The sequence below is a fragment of the Sander lucioperca genome, chromosome 13 (genome assembly GCF_008315115.2).
Source record: "Sander lucioperca isolate FBNREF2018 chromosome 13, SLUC_FBN_1.2, whole genome shotgun sequence".
Taxonomy (NCBI): domain Eukaryota; kingdom Metazoa; phylum Chordata; class Actinopteri; order Perciformes; family Percidae; genus Sander; species Sander lucioperca.
This window is the reverse complement of record NC_050185.1, coordinates 35,594,159-35,609,158: the sequence shown is the minus strand read 5'-3', so window position 1 is coordinate 35,609,158 and position 15,000 is coordinate 35,594,159. Positions and strand designations below refer to the sequence as shown.

The following is a 15,000-nucleotide window of genomic DNA, read 5'->3' as shown; positions in this document are numbered from 1 at the left end:
GAGTCTTTAAACTCTTCAGATGTAAAGTTATTCTCTGTCAAAGTGACGTCAGAATGAATGGCAGTCAATGGGATGCTAACGGGAGGTGATGGCTTGGTAGCATCAAAATGGCGCCATAGGAGCTACGAGTTGTTGACAGATGCAGTATGATACAGTATAACGACTACAAAAAAACTGGACTACGCCATGGTTACCATGGTTACAATGTCCTCCTGAACGAGGCTTCATAGTTTAATGTTGTTGCTAGTGATATTCAACAGCACTGATGAAACAGACAATAGTTTATTTTGACTTTATTTCATTAAGTCACTTAAATTATCACATTTCATTACAACACTTCAAACTTATTTTATTTGTTTTAAAGGAAACACCGACATGAAAAAAGTGATTTCTTGTTCTCTTGTTCTTCTCTTCAGATCGGCTTCCTCTCCGGCACAGAGGTAGGTCCAGGATGGGGTTAGCCTAGCTTAGCACGAAGCAGGGCGGGAAACTGCAAACAATCCGTCCTGTAGTCAGCTGAGTTCAGTCATCAATATCACACACAGTGGCTGCGTCTCATTCCTCATACTTACATAACACCACCGGGAAGCTAACGTTAGTTTAACTAACAGCTAATTCGGCTAACCGCTAGCTGACAGCTTGATTCAGTCTAAAATAACGTTAACTTAAACTTAACAGTGTCTACAGCTAAATTAAGACTTTACAGTAATAACAATAAAGGCAAGTATTGAGTGGTTGTATTTTAAATTGAGCACGAGTAAAGTAGAACTGATGTAACAGCTGTTATATATTTTAACTAGGGCTGTCAGCGTTAACGCGTTAATCGCGATGCGATTAAGGGCTGACGCGATGCAATTACTTTTTTTTAATCGCATTAATCGCATGCCAGCAGTCATTAATTTATTTTACACTTCACTCTGCTTTGCGTCGTGCCTAACAGGCTACTATTTTGACCCTTTGCAGCACCGTTACTTATCATTAAGCTGCCACTTCCTCCTAACACATCCTGCTGCTGCAGGCTGCAGCAGGATGGAGAAACACAGCAGCAATAACTCTGAATGGAGCTTTTTATTTTCCAAAACTCCCGGAAGGCTCGTAGACAAGTCGAAAGCCTTATGCACGTTGTGTAAAGCCGAATTAAAATATCACCGAAGCACGTCAAGCTTGAGCTACCACCTACGGAGCTAAGCATATAGTTCAGTTAACGTGATGCTACCGCTAGCATGCTACCCACTCAGGAGAGTGCTTGTTGCCGATCTGTGGATGAAACCGAATCCCAAAAAATGACTACAGCTCTTGCGAAACGGGTGGCAACTAACTGCAGACCTGTCAGCATCGTAGAGGACTCGGGTCTTAAAGACGTACTACGGTTGGCATGTTCTGACCTGTCTCGTTGCCGTCGAGGGAGACAGTAGTTGTCACGGATACACAGCCTGTACGACACGGAGAAAGCAGCCACACTGGAACAGCTGCAAGGTGCTGCAAACGCTGTCTCATTAACCGGTGATCACTGGACGTCAGTGAGGAATCAACATTATTTAGGAGTTACTAAACACTATATTGACTCTAGTAAGGATAGGGATTTTTAGTTTTTTAGTGAGGTACTTGGAGGAATTGTGCAATAATGACAGATTCACACATTTTTCTTTTGTTTACAGTAAATAAATAATTACAAATCTTAAAATCAAGTTCATAACGTAACTTTCTTTGCATTCATTTGATTCCCAATCAAGATCCACTGGTAAGAATGGCTTTCGATTGTTAATATGAACTTAAAAACTGTTCTGAAATGCAAAATAATAGATAAATAAATATATTATATATATATTAAATAGATTTTAATCATGTGATAAAATATACGATTAATCACGATTAACTATAGAAATTCAGCGATTAATCGCGATTAAAATTTTTTAATCGTTTGACAGCCCTAATTTTAACGCTTATTTTCAGGTTTTATTTTGAGGGTCTTTTAAAGTTATTACATGCTGTCTCAGCTAGCGGTTAGCCGAATTAGCTGTTAGCTAAACTAACGTTAGCTTGCCTGTGGAGGCTAACGGCAGACCGCTACAACTACGACCGGAAACGTGGAACAGATCGTAAATCCTCGTACAACAGCGCATGCGCAGAACGGATCGTGTACCGACAGGGTCCATCGTTCCACACTGAACTTTTTGACCGTTTTTAGGGGGTCATCCTGGTACTTTCAGTGCACTGACTTTTTGGCGTTAACTACACTATATACTAGGGCTGCACGATATTTTGTTTCATCAGCTACATCGCGATGTGCGCATGCACGATAGTCACATCGCAGGACGTTGCGATGTTGACGCTAAAACCTTTTTGCTGCTTTATATAGTAAACTTTCACCGTTCTCCTTTTCCATGAGCGTTACCGGCCTTCCCCTTTAAGACAGGTGGTCATGTGACGTAACGTTAGTCCGACGGGGGTTGTTAGGGGAAGCCAAGGGGGTAAGCCTCTCCTCGGACCGCGAACCTCCTATGGCGCCATTTTAATGCTACCAAGCCATCACCTCCCGTTAGCATCCCATTGACTGCCATTCATTCTGACGTCACTTTGACAGAGAATAACTTTACATCTGAAGAGTTTAAAGACTCTATTTGTCCGTTATTTATTTCTAAAGAAACACGACAATGTATAAAAGGCTCCATTACCTTGTAGCTCACGTTATGGCTCCGTAGCAGACGTTTTTATAAAAATAGGCTAACGATTGGGTCATAACCACGAGACTTACTGTCTCATAGTAGAGGAATTACCGTATAGTACAGGAGAAGCTCGCAGACAGTTTCGTCTCACATTAGCTGTTTAAGTGTAATTACTAATGTTAACTATCATTTTAGTGATCAATAATTAGCCTGTGTCTATGTTATCTCCTTACATATACCTACGCTCTCCGTCTCTGCTAGATTGGGAATGATTGAGATTTCTCTTGGCACAGCTACCAGATGACTTACAACTTTCAGACAGGTTGCTCACGGCACATTTACGTTGTTTCTCTCAGTTGGAGTCTGCTCAGTAACGCTCAGCGCTCACCGGAAAAGTGCTTCTAACGGCCTTCACTGGTCTCCGTCCAGAGCAACGGGATCTGTTGGTCCATTCTTATATACAGTCTATGGGGGAAGCGAGGCTCTCCGTGTGTGGAAAAGTACCGTAAGCAGCAGCTGCCGCTGACACAGTGATGCACATGCTTTTCCCTGGGTAGTGAAGCTACAGTAGTCAGTGACTAGACAAACTAAATCACCTGATTAATGCAACGTAATCACGACGTCTCCCGGCCATTTTTCACCAGCCAGGCTAAAGCTAGTATAGTTAGCTTAAAGAAACAAGGCGTCCGTACCAACTAACTTTACGGTTCACCAAATTCTCTTCAGAAGAATAGTCACAGCGCTTACTTGCTTTGGTTTTTGTAAAGCATTAAAGTTCAACATTTTTATTTTCTATGTAGGTGCACTCCCCTACAAAATCGCCATATTTTGACGGGTACACGGAATCTCACGATTTCTACAGCCGCTCACGCTAATCCTGCAGTGCATCTGAGAGCTTTGCTATATGGGGAAAGTAATGAGGAGGAACATATTGAACATGATTGCATGGAAGTAATTAATTCCACGTCTAGTATTCGATCTGATCTGCAACAGACACCACTAGAACAAAATGATATGATTCTTTATTGTGATGGCTCATCAATGCGACCACAAGATAATATTATTTTGTCAGCCTGTGCAGTTGTGAATGATGAAGGTGAATGTCTTGAAGCTTTCAGGTTACCTGTAAGGTCAGCACAGGCAGCAGAGTTGATTGCTTTAACAAGGGCATGTGTGTTGGCAGAGAATAAAAGGGTTACAATTTATACGGACAGTAAATATGCCTTTTCGGCTGCTCATGATTTTAGTAAGAGTAGTCGAAAATTAATTTATTATTTGCAAATAGACCTATTATGTCTTTTTTCATATCGCAATATATATCGCGGGGGGAAAAAATATCGCAATGTCAGTTTTTTCCAATATCGTGCAGGCCTCCTATATACTTAAAACTAAGTGTTTGAAATGTGCAAGTAGGCGGTTTGAGACACAGCCAGTACTTTAACGACAGTATGCTAATGAAGCTAAAGGACAGACACACAAACACACAGCAGGTTAAATATGAAAACAGCTGCAGTTCCTCTAACGTCCACTAGATGCCGCTGTAATCAAACTGTGCGTAGAAGTGACAGAGGAAAAGTTCTCTCTATGAACACATGTTCAGCTCTCAGCAGATTCACAGCCTGAGAGAAGATTTTCAAAATAAAAGTCCTGCCAAGTTCATTTTAACTTTAACAGAGTTCTTCACGGGTCCACTTGGTTCCTACAGCAGCGTTGCCCAATGAGTCCGGGGACAAGGAAATCATCATCATCATCATCATCATCATCATCATCATCATCATCATCATTATCATCATCATAATCATAAATTACGTCATCGTTCTCCTGCCTATGTCTGAGAATGCAGGGTTTTCCCGCCCTTATGAGGTTTAACTAAAATGTAACTAAAGCTGCTAACACACCAACCAGACGGCTGACCGTCGGCAGAAAAGCCAGTGTGACTGATCAGTCTCCTCGAATTTGTCTAAAAAAGTTCCTCAGAACACACCGAAGAGACGAGACGTAATACGTCTCCATAACAGCAGGCGGCGCTAATCTGTATTGTTGCCCAAAAATGAAAACCGGCAGCTGATTGGACGAACGCGTCACGTGGGTCTTTATTCTCCGGAAATTCGCAGCCAGGCTGTCATGGCGGCTCGTTCAGAATACGATCTCATATTGGACTAAAATAGTTCACCGAAACGTGTTTCTGGAAACATTTTAAGAGAGAAATAGGCCGTGCAGTTGCTGAATCTGTCTTCATTTCAGATCAACAAAGGTCAGTTTAACAGATTTTCATCAGATTTTGAGAGACGCTAGTCACGCTCATCCTGCTCCCCGTTTCTTGGTTAGCTCTCCACCAATCAGATGGGTCGTTTGAGTCAAATTGGCCAAAATGAAGGCCGACGGGCCCTCGCTCGGTGTGTCAGCGCCCTAAAGGCTTAAAGGCTATCTTTCCACTTGGCGTCTTGACTATATGGCGCTTTTGTAGTTAAAAAAAAAAAAGAAGAAGCCGGCAGCGTTTTGGTTCCAAAAAGCAGCCGAGAGCGTCTTTTGTTGCGATGACAACAGCTATACTGTATGGAAGTAAATCTATTTCACTGGATTTTTTAAATGAAAAAAGTCATTGAATTTCTAGCGCTGAATATTAATGAATTTAAATCGCGTATTTCAAATTTTTCAACCACTCATTTTCACCTTTTGTTCATAAATTCAGAATCAAAAATTCAACATATAAAAAAAAAAATTCATACGCAAAATACAATGTTTTAAATTTTGGTTTCCAAAAAGCAGCCGAGAGCATCTTTTGTTGCTATAACAACAGCTACTCCTACAGCATCCTAGAGCCAAAGCCCTTTACCAAAACTGCGTACATCACATGTTCGTACGTTTAAATCAGGAATGTAATTTCTTTTTAAATTAGTTTTAATTTTATTAGATTTTTACTTGTTTAGTTTCCTGTTTTTATGTTTTTCTGACTTTAAATTTGAATTAATTTGAGCTAAATAACTTCCTAGTGCACGTATTCTCCCTACATATGTTTACTAAGTTAGATAGTTTGAATTAAAAAAACTAAAACTTGTTTCGGGACCTTTTGGCATTATAACAAACAATGTGTATATTACATTTAAGATATTTTTTGGCACATTTGACAGAAAGATGGCCGATGTTCTGGCATTTTAGAAGCCAAACAACTAATCCATTAATGCAGAAAGTAATCCACAGATTAATCGAACGATCGAAGTCCGACGCCAGTGTCTTTGCTAGTTTAAGACCGACGCAGCTGTCAGTGCCAGTTTCCCGTGCAGCGCCCATGTCGTTTAAATAACAAATGTACCTGCACCCATCTGTGGCCCATGGGCGTGCTGGTCTTACAGGGAGGTGTGTTCAGGTGCATTCTGGGCGTGCTGGTCTTACAGGGAGGTGTGTTCAGGTGCATTCTGGGTGTATTGCTATCTTGAGGCAGCGGGAAGTGATGGCACCATTGACCAACAAAAACCTGGTCTAAAGTCAATAACGCAGCATTTCATTGTTATTTTAACAGAGCATTAGTAAAATGCTCCTAGGCTCGTGCACAGCGTGCACACTATGCTTGTTACACACACAGGGACGCACAGCAGCACACACACACATGCAGAAGATTAAAAATAAAAATATTACGGTGCAAATCCTCCATCATAATAGCAATGCTCCAAGGTCCAAACGCGCCTGGCTTTTAAAGGGAATGGGAGATGATCTCTGATTGGTTGATTGCATGTTACGCCCAAAACACACCTCTGATTAATGAAGACACTAAGTACAACCCTTTAGAACCATGCACCCGGCGCACGGACCCTTTTTTCCGCCGTCAAACTAGCAAAAGTGGATTTGGACACGCCCTAAACGCATCTGCACCAGGCGCTTCACGCCGTGCGCTTAGATCGTTAAAATAGGGCCCTTTGAGTTTAATATTTGATTGTAATAAGTTCTGTGTGAGCTGCTGAAAGTGTGCAGTCGAGTGTTTTAAAAGTTGTGTTTTGAACCCTTGTGTGGTCTTCCCACCGACCATTTCCTCTCGGGTCAAAAACACTTTTTTTGACGTTTTTTTTGATGACTTTGACACTTTTTCTGACAATTTTTGTCCCTTTTTTGCAATGTTTTTGTCACGCATTTGTCATTTTTTTTCAACGTTTAACAAATTTTTTCACTTCCACTACCACTAACACCAACTTCTGACCACTATAGTTTCTTAATTTTTGGAATTCATGGTCAATAAACCTCGTGTATATGAAGTTATACCCTTATTTTTCAGTTAAAAAAAGCTGAAATTATGTATAATTTTGACTAATATCAGAGGAACGTATGTTGATGGATAATCAGAGACTTGTGTACAGGATGTCAAAGTTTAGTCAGGATACCGTTTGACCCATTTACATTTTTATAATTATAATTAAATAAAACACACAAAATTCAAAGAAAGTATAGTGATCAGTAATTGTACTTGCGGAGAGCGTTGCAGGGAACCATCCATGTTATATTTCGGTAATTTGGTTAAAAAGAAACCCATATTTCTGACATAGACATGTTGAAAAGGATGGTTTAGGCCGAGGAGGCAGCGAGACGGTCCTCACACCTGTACGACTTTCCGTGAGTGAACAGAGCATCTTGTGATGTCATCGGTGACACCTGTGCGTGTTTGTAAAAGCCACTTCCTGTCAGCGGCAGGCTGTGTGTTTTCAGTCAGTGCTTCTTAGCGCTCCGACTGTCTGTCGCCGCCCTTCCTCGCCCCGTGCTGACCCCCGCCCCAGGATCCTCGGCGAGCGTGGCCGCGGGGCCCAGGCGCCCCCGTCCTGCCACCCCGGGGAGGGGGTTCCCCTCGGGCCCTGCCAGGGGGCGGAGCCTGGAGGCCACGCAGCGCGGGCTGGGGCCGACGGACGACAGCGTCTGCTGGCTGCCGTTCAGGAAGGATGAGGCGTGCGAGCCCTCGTGGAGACGGTAGTTGTAGTACGCCTGCCAGCCCTGGCGCTTCCTCTTCCAGCGGCAGCGTAGGATCCGGATGAACGCCTGAACACACAGAAACAAACGCCATCATCATGGCGTTCTCCGTAGTCTCGCATCATCAACAGATTCTCACTCCCAGCTCGTATATTAATATATATATATATATATATATATATATATATATATATATATATATATAATACGGTCGTTTGGTCAGGTGCCTTTGGCGTTGTTATTGACGCTAAAAGTCTCCTTTAGCGTCATATCTAAACGCGTTTGGTCGGGACTACTGGCGTCACTTTTGACGCAGTTAGGTTTCGCAAAAGGTCGTGGTTGGGCTTACGTTTCCATGACACACGGGAACTGGACAGTTGGGTTTAGGTAAAGAAGAACTGGACGGTTGGGTTTAGATAAAGAAGAACGGGACAGTTGGGTTTAGGTAAAGAAGAACTGGACGGTTGGGTTTAGGTAAAGAAGAACTGGACGGTTGGGTTTAGGTAAAGAAGAACTGGACGGTTGGGTTTAGGTAAAGAAGAACGGGACAGTTGGGTTTAGGTAAAGAAGAACGAGACAGTTGGGTTTAGGAAAAGAAGAACGGGACGGTTGGGTTTAGGTAAAAGAAGAACGGGACGGTTGGGTTTAGGTAAAAGAAGAACGGGACAGTTGGGTTTAGGTAAAGAAGAACTGGACGGTTGGGTTTAGGAAAAGAAGAACGGGACGGTTGGGTTTAGGTAAAGAAGAACTGGACGGTTGGGTTTAGGAAAAGAAGAACGGGACAGTTGGGTTTAGGTAAAGAAGAACTGGACGGTTGTGTTTAGGTAAAGAAGAACTGGACGGTTGGGTTTAGGTAAAGAAGAACTGGACGGTTGGGTTTAGGTAAAGAAGAACTGGACGGTTTAGGTAAAGAAGAACGGGACAGTTGGGTTTAGGTAAAAGAAGAACGGGACGGTTGGGTTTAGGTAAAGAAGAACGGGACGGTTGGGTTTAGGTAAAGAAGAACTGGACGGTTGGGTTTATGAAAAGAAGAACGGGATGGTTGGGTTTAGGTAAAGAAGAACGGGACGGTTGGGTTTAGGTAAAGAAGAACGGGACGGTTGGGTTTAGGAAACGTGACAAGCAGGGTGAAAAGTCCTCTGTTGTTTGACCCATCCGCCCCCCCAACCAACCTCCTTACGCGGATTTTCGGCCTTTCGTACTACTCGCTACCGTAGTCGCTCTTAATGCTACGTCATAGTCAAACACCGTGTAGCTGCTGCTCTCCCCGGTGCGTTCTACACACACGCTGAAGGGCGCTTTTTGCGTCGCTTCTGACGCTGACAGCCATTGTATAAACGTCTATTATCTTCTAACTATTTTAGGAGTTAGGAGTGAGAACGCGTTGGGCATCGCCAGCTCTATCTCCACAGCTATGGTGCTGAGCGTAATTCGGCACATTGGATTTTTGTCTATTGTGTAAGTTATACTTCACATAAAGTTGTAGAAGTAGTATTATGAGTAGTAGTATTAGAAGTAGTATTAGGAGTAGTAGTATTAGCAGTAGGGCCGGGACTCGATTAAAAAAATTAATCTAATTAATTAGAGGCTTTGTAATTAATTAATCGAAATTAATCGCATTTTAATCGGTCGGGCTAACGTCCACGCTAACTCCTATGTGTTTTGCGTTGAGGTGATATTTGAGGCTCGATGTGCTGCGGTGATACGCAAATTCCTTGTTGCATATCTTGCACACAACCATGCTCTTGTCGACGCTTCCATCCTTTCGTTTTTTAAAACAAAATTTCCCATCCACGGGGCCAAGCAAAGCGGTCTCGTCAGCTTCTTCGTTCATGTTCACTGTGGTTTGTTGTTGTCGGAAGTCAAGAACGCTAGTTGGTGCTCCAGTATAATCGGTCCGTCGAAACTCATTCATTGAAAAACGTTCCGCGGTGCAAAAATAAGTGTGGTTAAAATGATGTTATTTATTTTTTGCGTAATTAATTAACGCGTTAAAGTCCCGTAATTAATTAATCTTAATTAACGCGTTAAAGTCCCGGCCCTAATTAGTAGTAGTAGTAGTAGTATGAGTGTTACCTGTTTGAACTCGCGGCTGTAGCAGGGGTAGATGATCGGGTTCAGGCAGCTGTTGAAGTATCCCAACCAGAAAATAACTTTAAATAAAGTATTAGGAGGATGAAGATCCTTGTTGAAGGAGCCTATACACACACACACACACACACACACACACACACACACACACACACACACACACACACACACACACACACACACACACACACACACACACACACACACACACACACACACACACACACACACACACACACACACAGAGAGAGACACAAGACACACACACACACACACACACACACTCACACACACACACACACACACACAGACACACACACACACACACAGACACACACAGAGAGAGACACACAGACACACACACACACACACACACACACACACACACAGACAGACACACACACACACACAGAGAGAGAGAGAGAGAGACACACAGACACACACACACACACACACACACACACACACACACACACACACACACACACACACACACACACAGACACACACACACACACACACTCACACACACAGACAGACACACACACACACAGAGAGAGAGAGAGAGAGAGAGAGACACACACACACACACACACACACACACACACACACACACACACACACACACACAGACACACACAGAGACACACACACACACACAGACACACACAGAGAGAGACACACAGACACACACACACACTCACACACACACAGACAGACACACACACACACACAGAGAGAGAGAGAGAGAGAGACAAACAGACACACACACACACACTCACACACACACACACACACACACACACACACACAAGAAACATAAACATTTCTCAGTTTTTAAACAGAAACTCTCCTTGTTTCTTCCTCTCCTTAATTACCTGTTAGAGTGTCCCTGAAAAACCAATCAATAATATTAATTAGTCTGGAATAACAACCCATTAAAAAGGGAACACCTCGTCGTCGTTGTAGCTGATGGATGATTTCTTGAATACATACAAAATATAAAATACGTTTTTATTTGTGAATGTAAAGCTGGTTTATGGAAAACAGAACAGCTGCAGGGCCGATATTTCACCACCAGAGGGCAGCGTTCACCACGACACCGAATATATCAACCATCATCATCACCACGACAACACTGAATATATCAACCATCATCATCACCACGACAACACTGAATATATCAACCATCATCATCACCACGACACTGAATATATCAACCATCATCATCACCACGACACCGAATATATCAACCATCATCATCACCACGACAACACTGAATATATCAACCATCATCATCACCACGACAACACTGAATATATCAACCATCTTGAAAAAAACATTTTTATTTTTGAAAAAGGCGACATAAATTTCAAAATACGCAACTAAGGCGTTAAGAAAAGCAGCAAAAATGTCACTTTTGCAACACTGAAAGACACTGAAAAAGCACACACACACACATACACACACAGACGTACACACACACAGATGTACACACACACACACACACACACACACACACAGACGTACACACACACACACAGATGTACACACACACACACACACGCACACACACAGAAATATGCATACATACATACACAAACACACAAATTTTGTTTTTTGTTTTTTGAAAAAGTTTGTTTCACTATCTTTGTGGGGACCCGTCATTGACATAATGCATTCCCTAGCCCCTTACCCTAACCTTAACCATCACAACTAAATGCCTAACCTTAACCCTTACCCTCACCCTAACCATAACCTAATTCTAACCCTAATCCTAAAACCAAGTCTTAACCCTCAAACAGACCTTTAACCTTTGTGGGGTCCAGCATTTTGGCCCCACAAGTATACTGGACTCCCGGTTTTTGGACCCCACGAATATAGTAAAACAAGCACACACAGACACATACACATGCATACTTATACACACACACACACACACACACACACACAGACACACACACACACACACACACACACACACACACACACTATCACCACCAGGAGCTCTCCTGTCCGGCGTGTTGGAGGATTTTGGGAGGATCTCGGGGGATTCTGGAGGATCAGGTTTTGATGTTTTCGTGAGATAACACGGACTCTGAGCAGGTGGATTATTCCTCCGTGAACATGGACATGTAAGGCCATCCTGCGCCTCAGGCTGCGGTCTCGGACTATATATGAAGAACCCAAACCCGCCGCCACGGGGAAAACCTGTGACCATTTCCCATGATGCATCACTGTCCTGTAAAAAAAACCTCCAAGTTTGGGGATTTCATCCTTTCACAGATGAAGTTATTTGGGGTTTCTGCCACGATATTCATGTAAAAACGTTCTCTACACGAGGATTACATTAGGGCTGAAACTAACAATTATTATCATTAATAGGCTGAATATTCTCTGGATGAATGGATTCACGGACGTAACATTTGGGGGGGGGGTTGAAATCTCAAAATGTCAAATGTCGGAAAAAAAGTGACAAAAAAATATATAAAAAGTTGTCTAATTTATTTTTGAAAAAGGCGACCTTCTGAGCCTTCTGTACAAGAAACAGGCATCATTTGTCCCGTTTCCATGTAGTTACATAGCTACTGATATGATAATAACCGCTACAGTGCTCAATTACCTATTTTTGAGGGGGAGATAAACTTTTTTCGCCGCAAAAAGTTCACCGCGAAAGCATGAACTGTCCTCTGGAGGACATCCACCAGACCAGCGGGCGCCCGTGGATTGTTGCCGGCCGCGGCAGGCGGGGAGGAAGTTGAAGGATGCCGGTCTGGCCTACTAGCCTGGCTAAGGCAACTAACACACAGTTCGCCACTGCAGAGACTACTATTCACCAACGCCAGATGGATGAATATTTGCAGAGGACCACTCAAGCCTCTACTAGAGGAGACCTGATAATACCCCACAGGCGTACCACCTTCGGTCAGACGGTTCTGTCTGTCCGAGGTGGGAACCTGTGGAATAGTCTTCCTTTAACATTGAGAGAATGCCCTACATATAGCTCGTTTAAAGTGCCCATATTATGAAAAAAACACTTTTTTGGGGATTTGGGGTGTTATTTTGTGTCTCTGGTGCTTCCACACACATACAAACTTTGAAAAAAATCCACCCATGGTGTTTAGAGTGAGATACGGTTTCTGAATGTGTCCTGCCTTCAGTCTCTGGGTGAGCTGGTCACAATCTGCACGGCTTGTGACGTCACAAGCCAAAACGAGCAGGCTAACCGCAACCATTAGCTCGTCGCGTTAGCATGCTAACGCTAGCATGCTACCTCATTCTCAATAGCAAAGCACTGCTACAACACACACAAGTTCACCATAATCTACAAAAGAACTACTTCCATGTGCGCCCTCATTTAGAAGTCTCCCAGCTAATCCTGCCTTGTAACTGACCCAAGTTGTAGAAACAGCCTTTCTTTTACTGTCTATGGAGCTAGCTAGCTGACATGATCTACATCTGAGCTACTGCACATGTGCAGTGCAATCAAAGATAGTACAGAAGAAGAAGAAGAAAAGAGGTCTCACTCTGTAGCTAAAACAGAGACCAGCTGAAAAGAGGATCTGCAGCAGTGAGAGAGAGCACTGCAGTACAACTAAAATATGGTGTTTTTAGAAAATTAAACCATGTAAACCTATTCTGGTACAACCTTAAAATACAATTATGAACCTGAAAATGAGCATAATATGGCTGCTTTAAAGTTCAGTTGAAAAAATGGCTATGGGCAAACCAAAGTTGCACACATTAGTGGGTATGTTGTATCTTTTTCTGAATTTCTTTATTTTGTAATGTGTATATGGATTTTTGAAGTTGAATGAATTTTTAAGTCATATGTGAATATTGTATATAGGGCTTTTGTTAATTTAATGATAAACAATGTACTTACTGTAGATGTAAATTTTATTATGCAATGTTTTGTGACCTGTGTGATCTTAGCCCGTGGGACTACGGATGGAAATTAGCCCTTGGCTATAATCCGGCATGTTTACACGCATGTATTCCATGTTTGTTCATTAACATGCACTGTCCCAATCAAATAAATAAATAAAATGATGTTTGATGATGATTACTGAAGCCTGGCTGAACACTCACTCATCCCAGACGGCAGCTAGCAGCTAACAGGGTAGGTGAATTTAAACAATGTCTGAGTTGAAAACGCATCTTGTTGTCATGTAAGGGCCCTGTTCATGTTGCACAGACATTTTAATTGCATTTTGTGTCTGTTAAAGAGGCACAAAGGCACTCTTTATGATATGCCCCCGAAACTGCCGTTCTAGCTAAGTGGGAGCTCTCAGCATTAGCTGCAGCAGCTCCAGTTAGCTAGCACCGATTCGGCTCGTTTTTTTTGCAGCGACAGTACTCACATACTTATAGCGATCAAGATTAACGTAAAAATTGCGCGGAGTTCTCCTTTAAAACCCATCTCTTCTCTGTGGCCTTTGACACCTAGTAAGATGTCGACTTTCTTTACTTCATTTAATTATTTATTTTTATTTATGATGTCTTATTCTTCTGTACAGCACTTTGGTCAACTTTGGTTGTTTTAAAGCGCTTAAATAAATAAGGTTGGATTGGATTGGACACAGAGACACACATACACACACACACACACACACACACACACACACACACACACACACACACACACTCAGACACACACACACTCAGACACACACACAGACACACATACACACACACACTCAGACACACACACAGACACACACACACACTCAGACACACACACACACACACACACACACACACACAGATACACACACAGACACACACACACAGACACACATACACACACACACACTCAGACACACACACAGACACACACACACACACTCAGACACACACACACAGACACAAATACACACATACTCAGACAGACACACACACACACACACTCAGACACACACACAGACACACACACACACACACACACACACACACACACACACACACACACACACACAGATACACACACAGACACACACACTCAGACACACATACACACACACACTCAGACACACACAGAGACATACACGTACACACACATACACACACAAACACAGACACACACATATACACACACAGACACACATACACAGAGAGACACACATGCACACACACTCAGACACACACACATACACACAGACACACACATACACACAGACACACACACACACACACACATACACACACAGACACACACACACAGACACATACACACACAGACACAGAGACACACACACATGCACACTCAGACACACACACATACACGTACACA

At 42.7% G+C, this 15,000-nt stretch overlaps 3 protein-coding genes across 3 annotated transcripts in view; 1 reads left to right on the top strand and 2 right to left on the bottom strand.

The window, feature by feature from the left end:
• Window positions 1-15,000, top strand: part of LOC116036424 (bromodomain-containing protein DDB_G0280777-like) — a 1,700,590-nt gene that overhangs the window by 1,355,814 nt on the left and 329,776 nt on the right. The window lies entirely within an intron of this gene.
• LOC116036425 (C1q-related factor-like) overlaps window positions 1-15,000 on the bottom strand; it is a 680,685-nt gene that overhangs the window by 418,710 nt on the left and 246,975 nt on the right. The window lies entirely within an intron of this gene.
• Window positions 7,076-15,000, bottom strand: part of LOC116055914 (alpha-1A adrenergic receptor-like) — a 20,933-nt gene continuing 13,008 nt past the window's right edge. The window contains exons 4-5 of the mRNA XM_031307980.2: window positions 9,693-9,814; window positions 7,076-7,685 (exon numbers count right to left, since the gene is read on the bottom strand). Coding sequence (XP_031163840.1) covers window positions 7,362-7,685; window positions 9,693-9,814 — 446 coding nt within the window. The 3' untranslated portion in view covers window positions 7,076-7,361. The remainder of the gene's footprint in view (window positions 7,686-9,692; window positions 9,815-15,000) is intronic.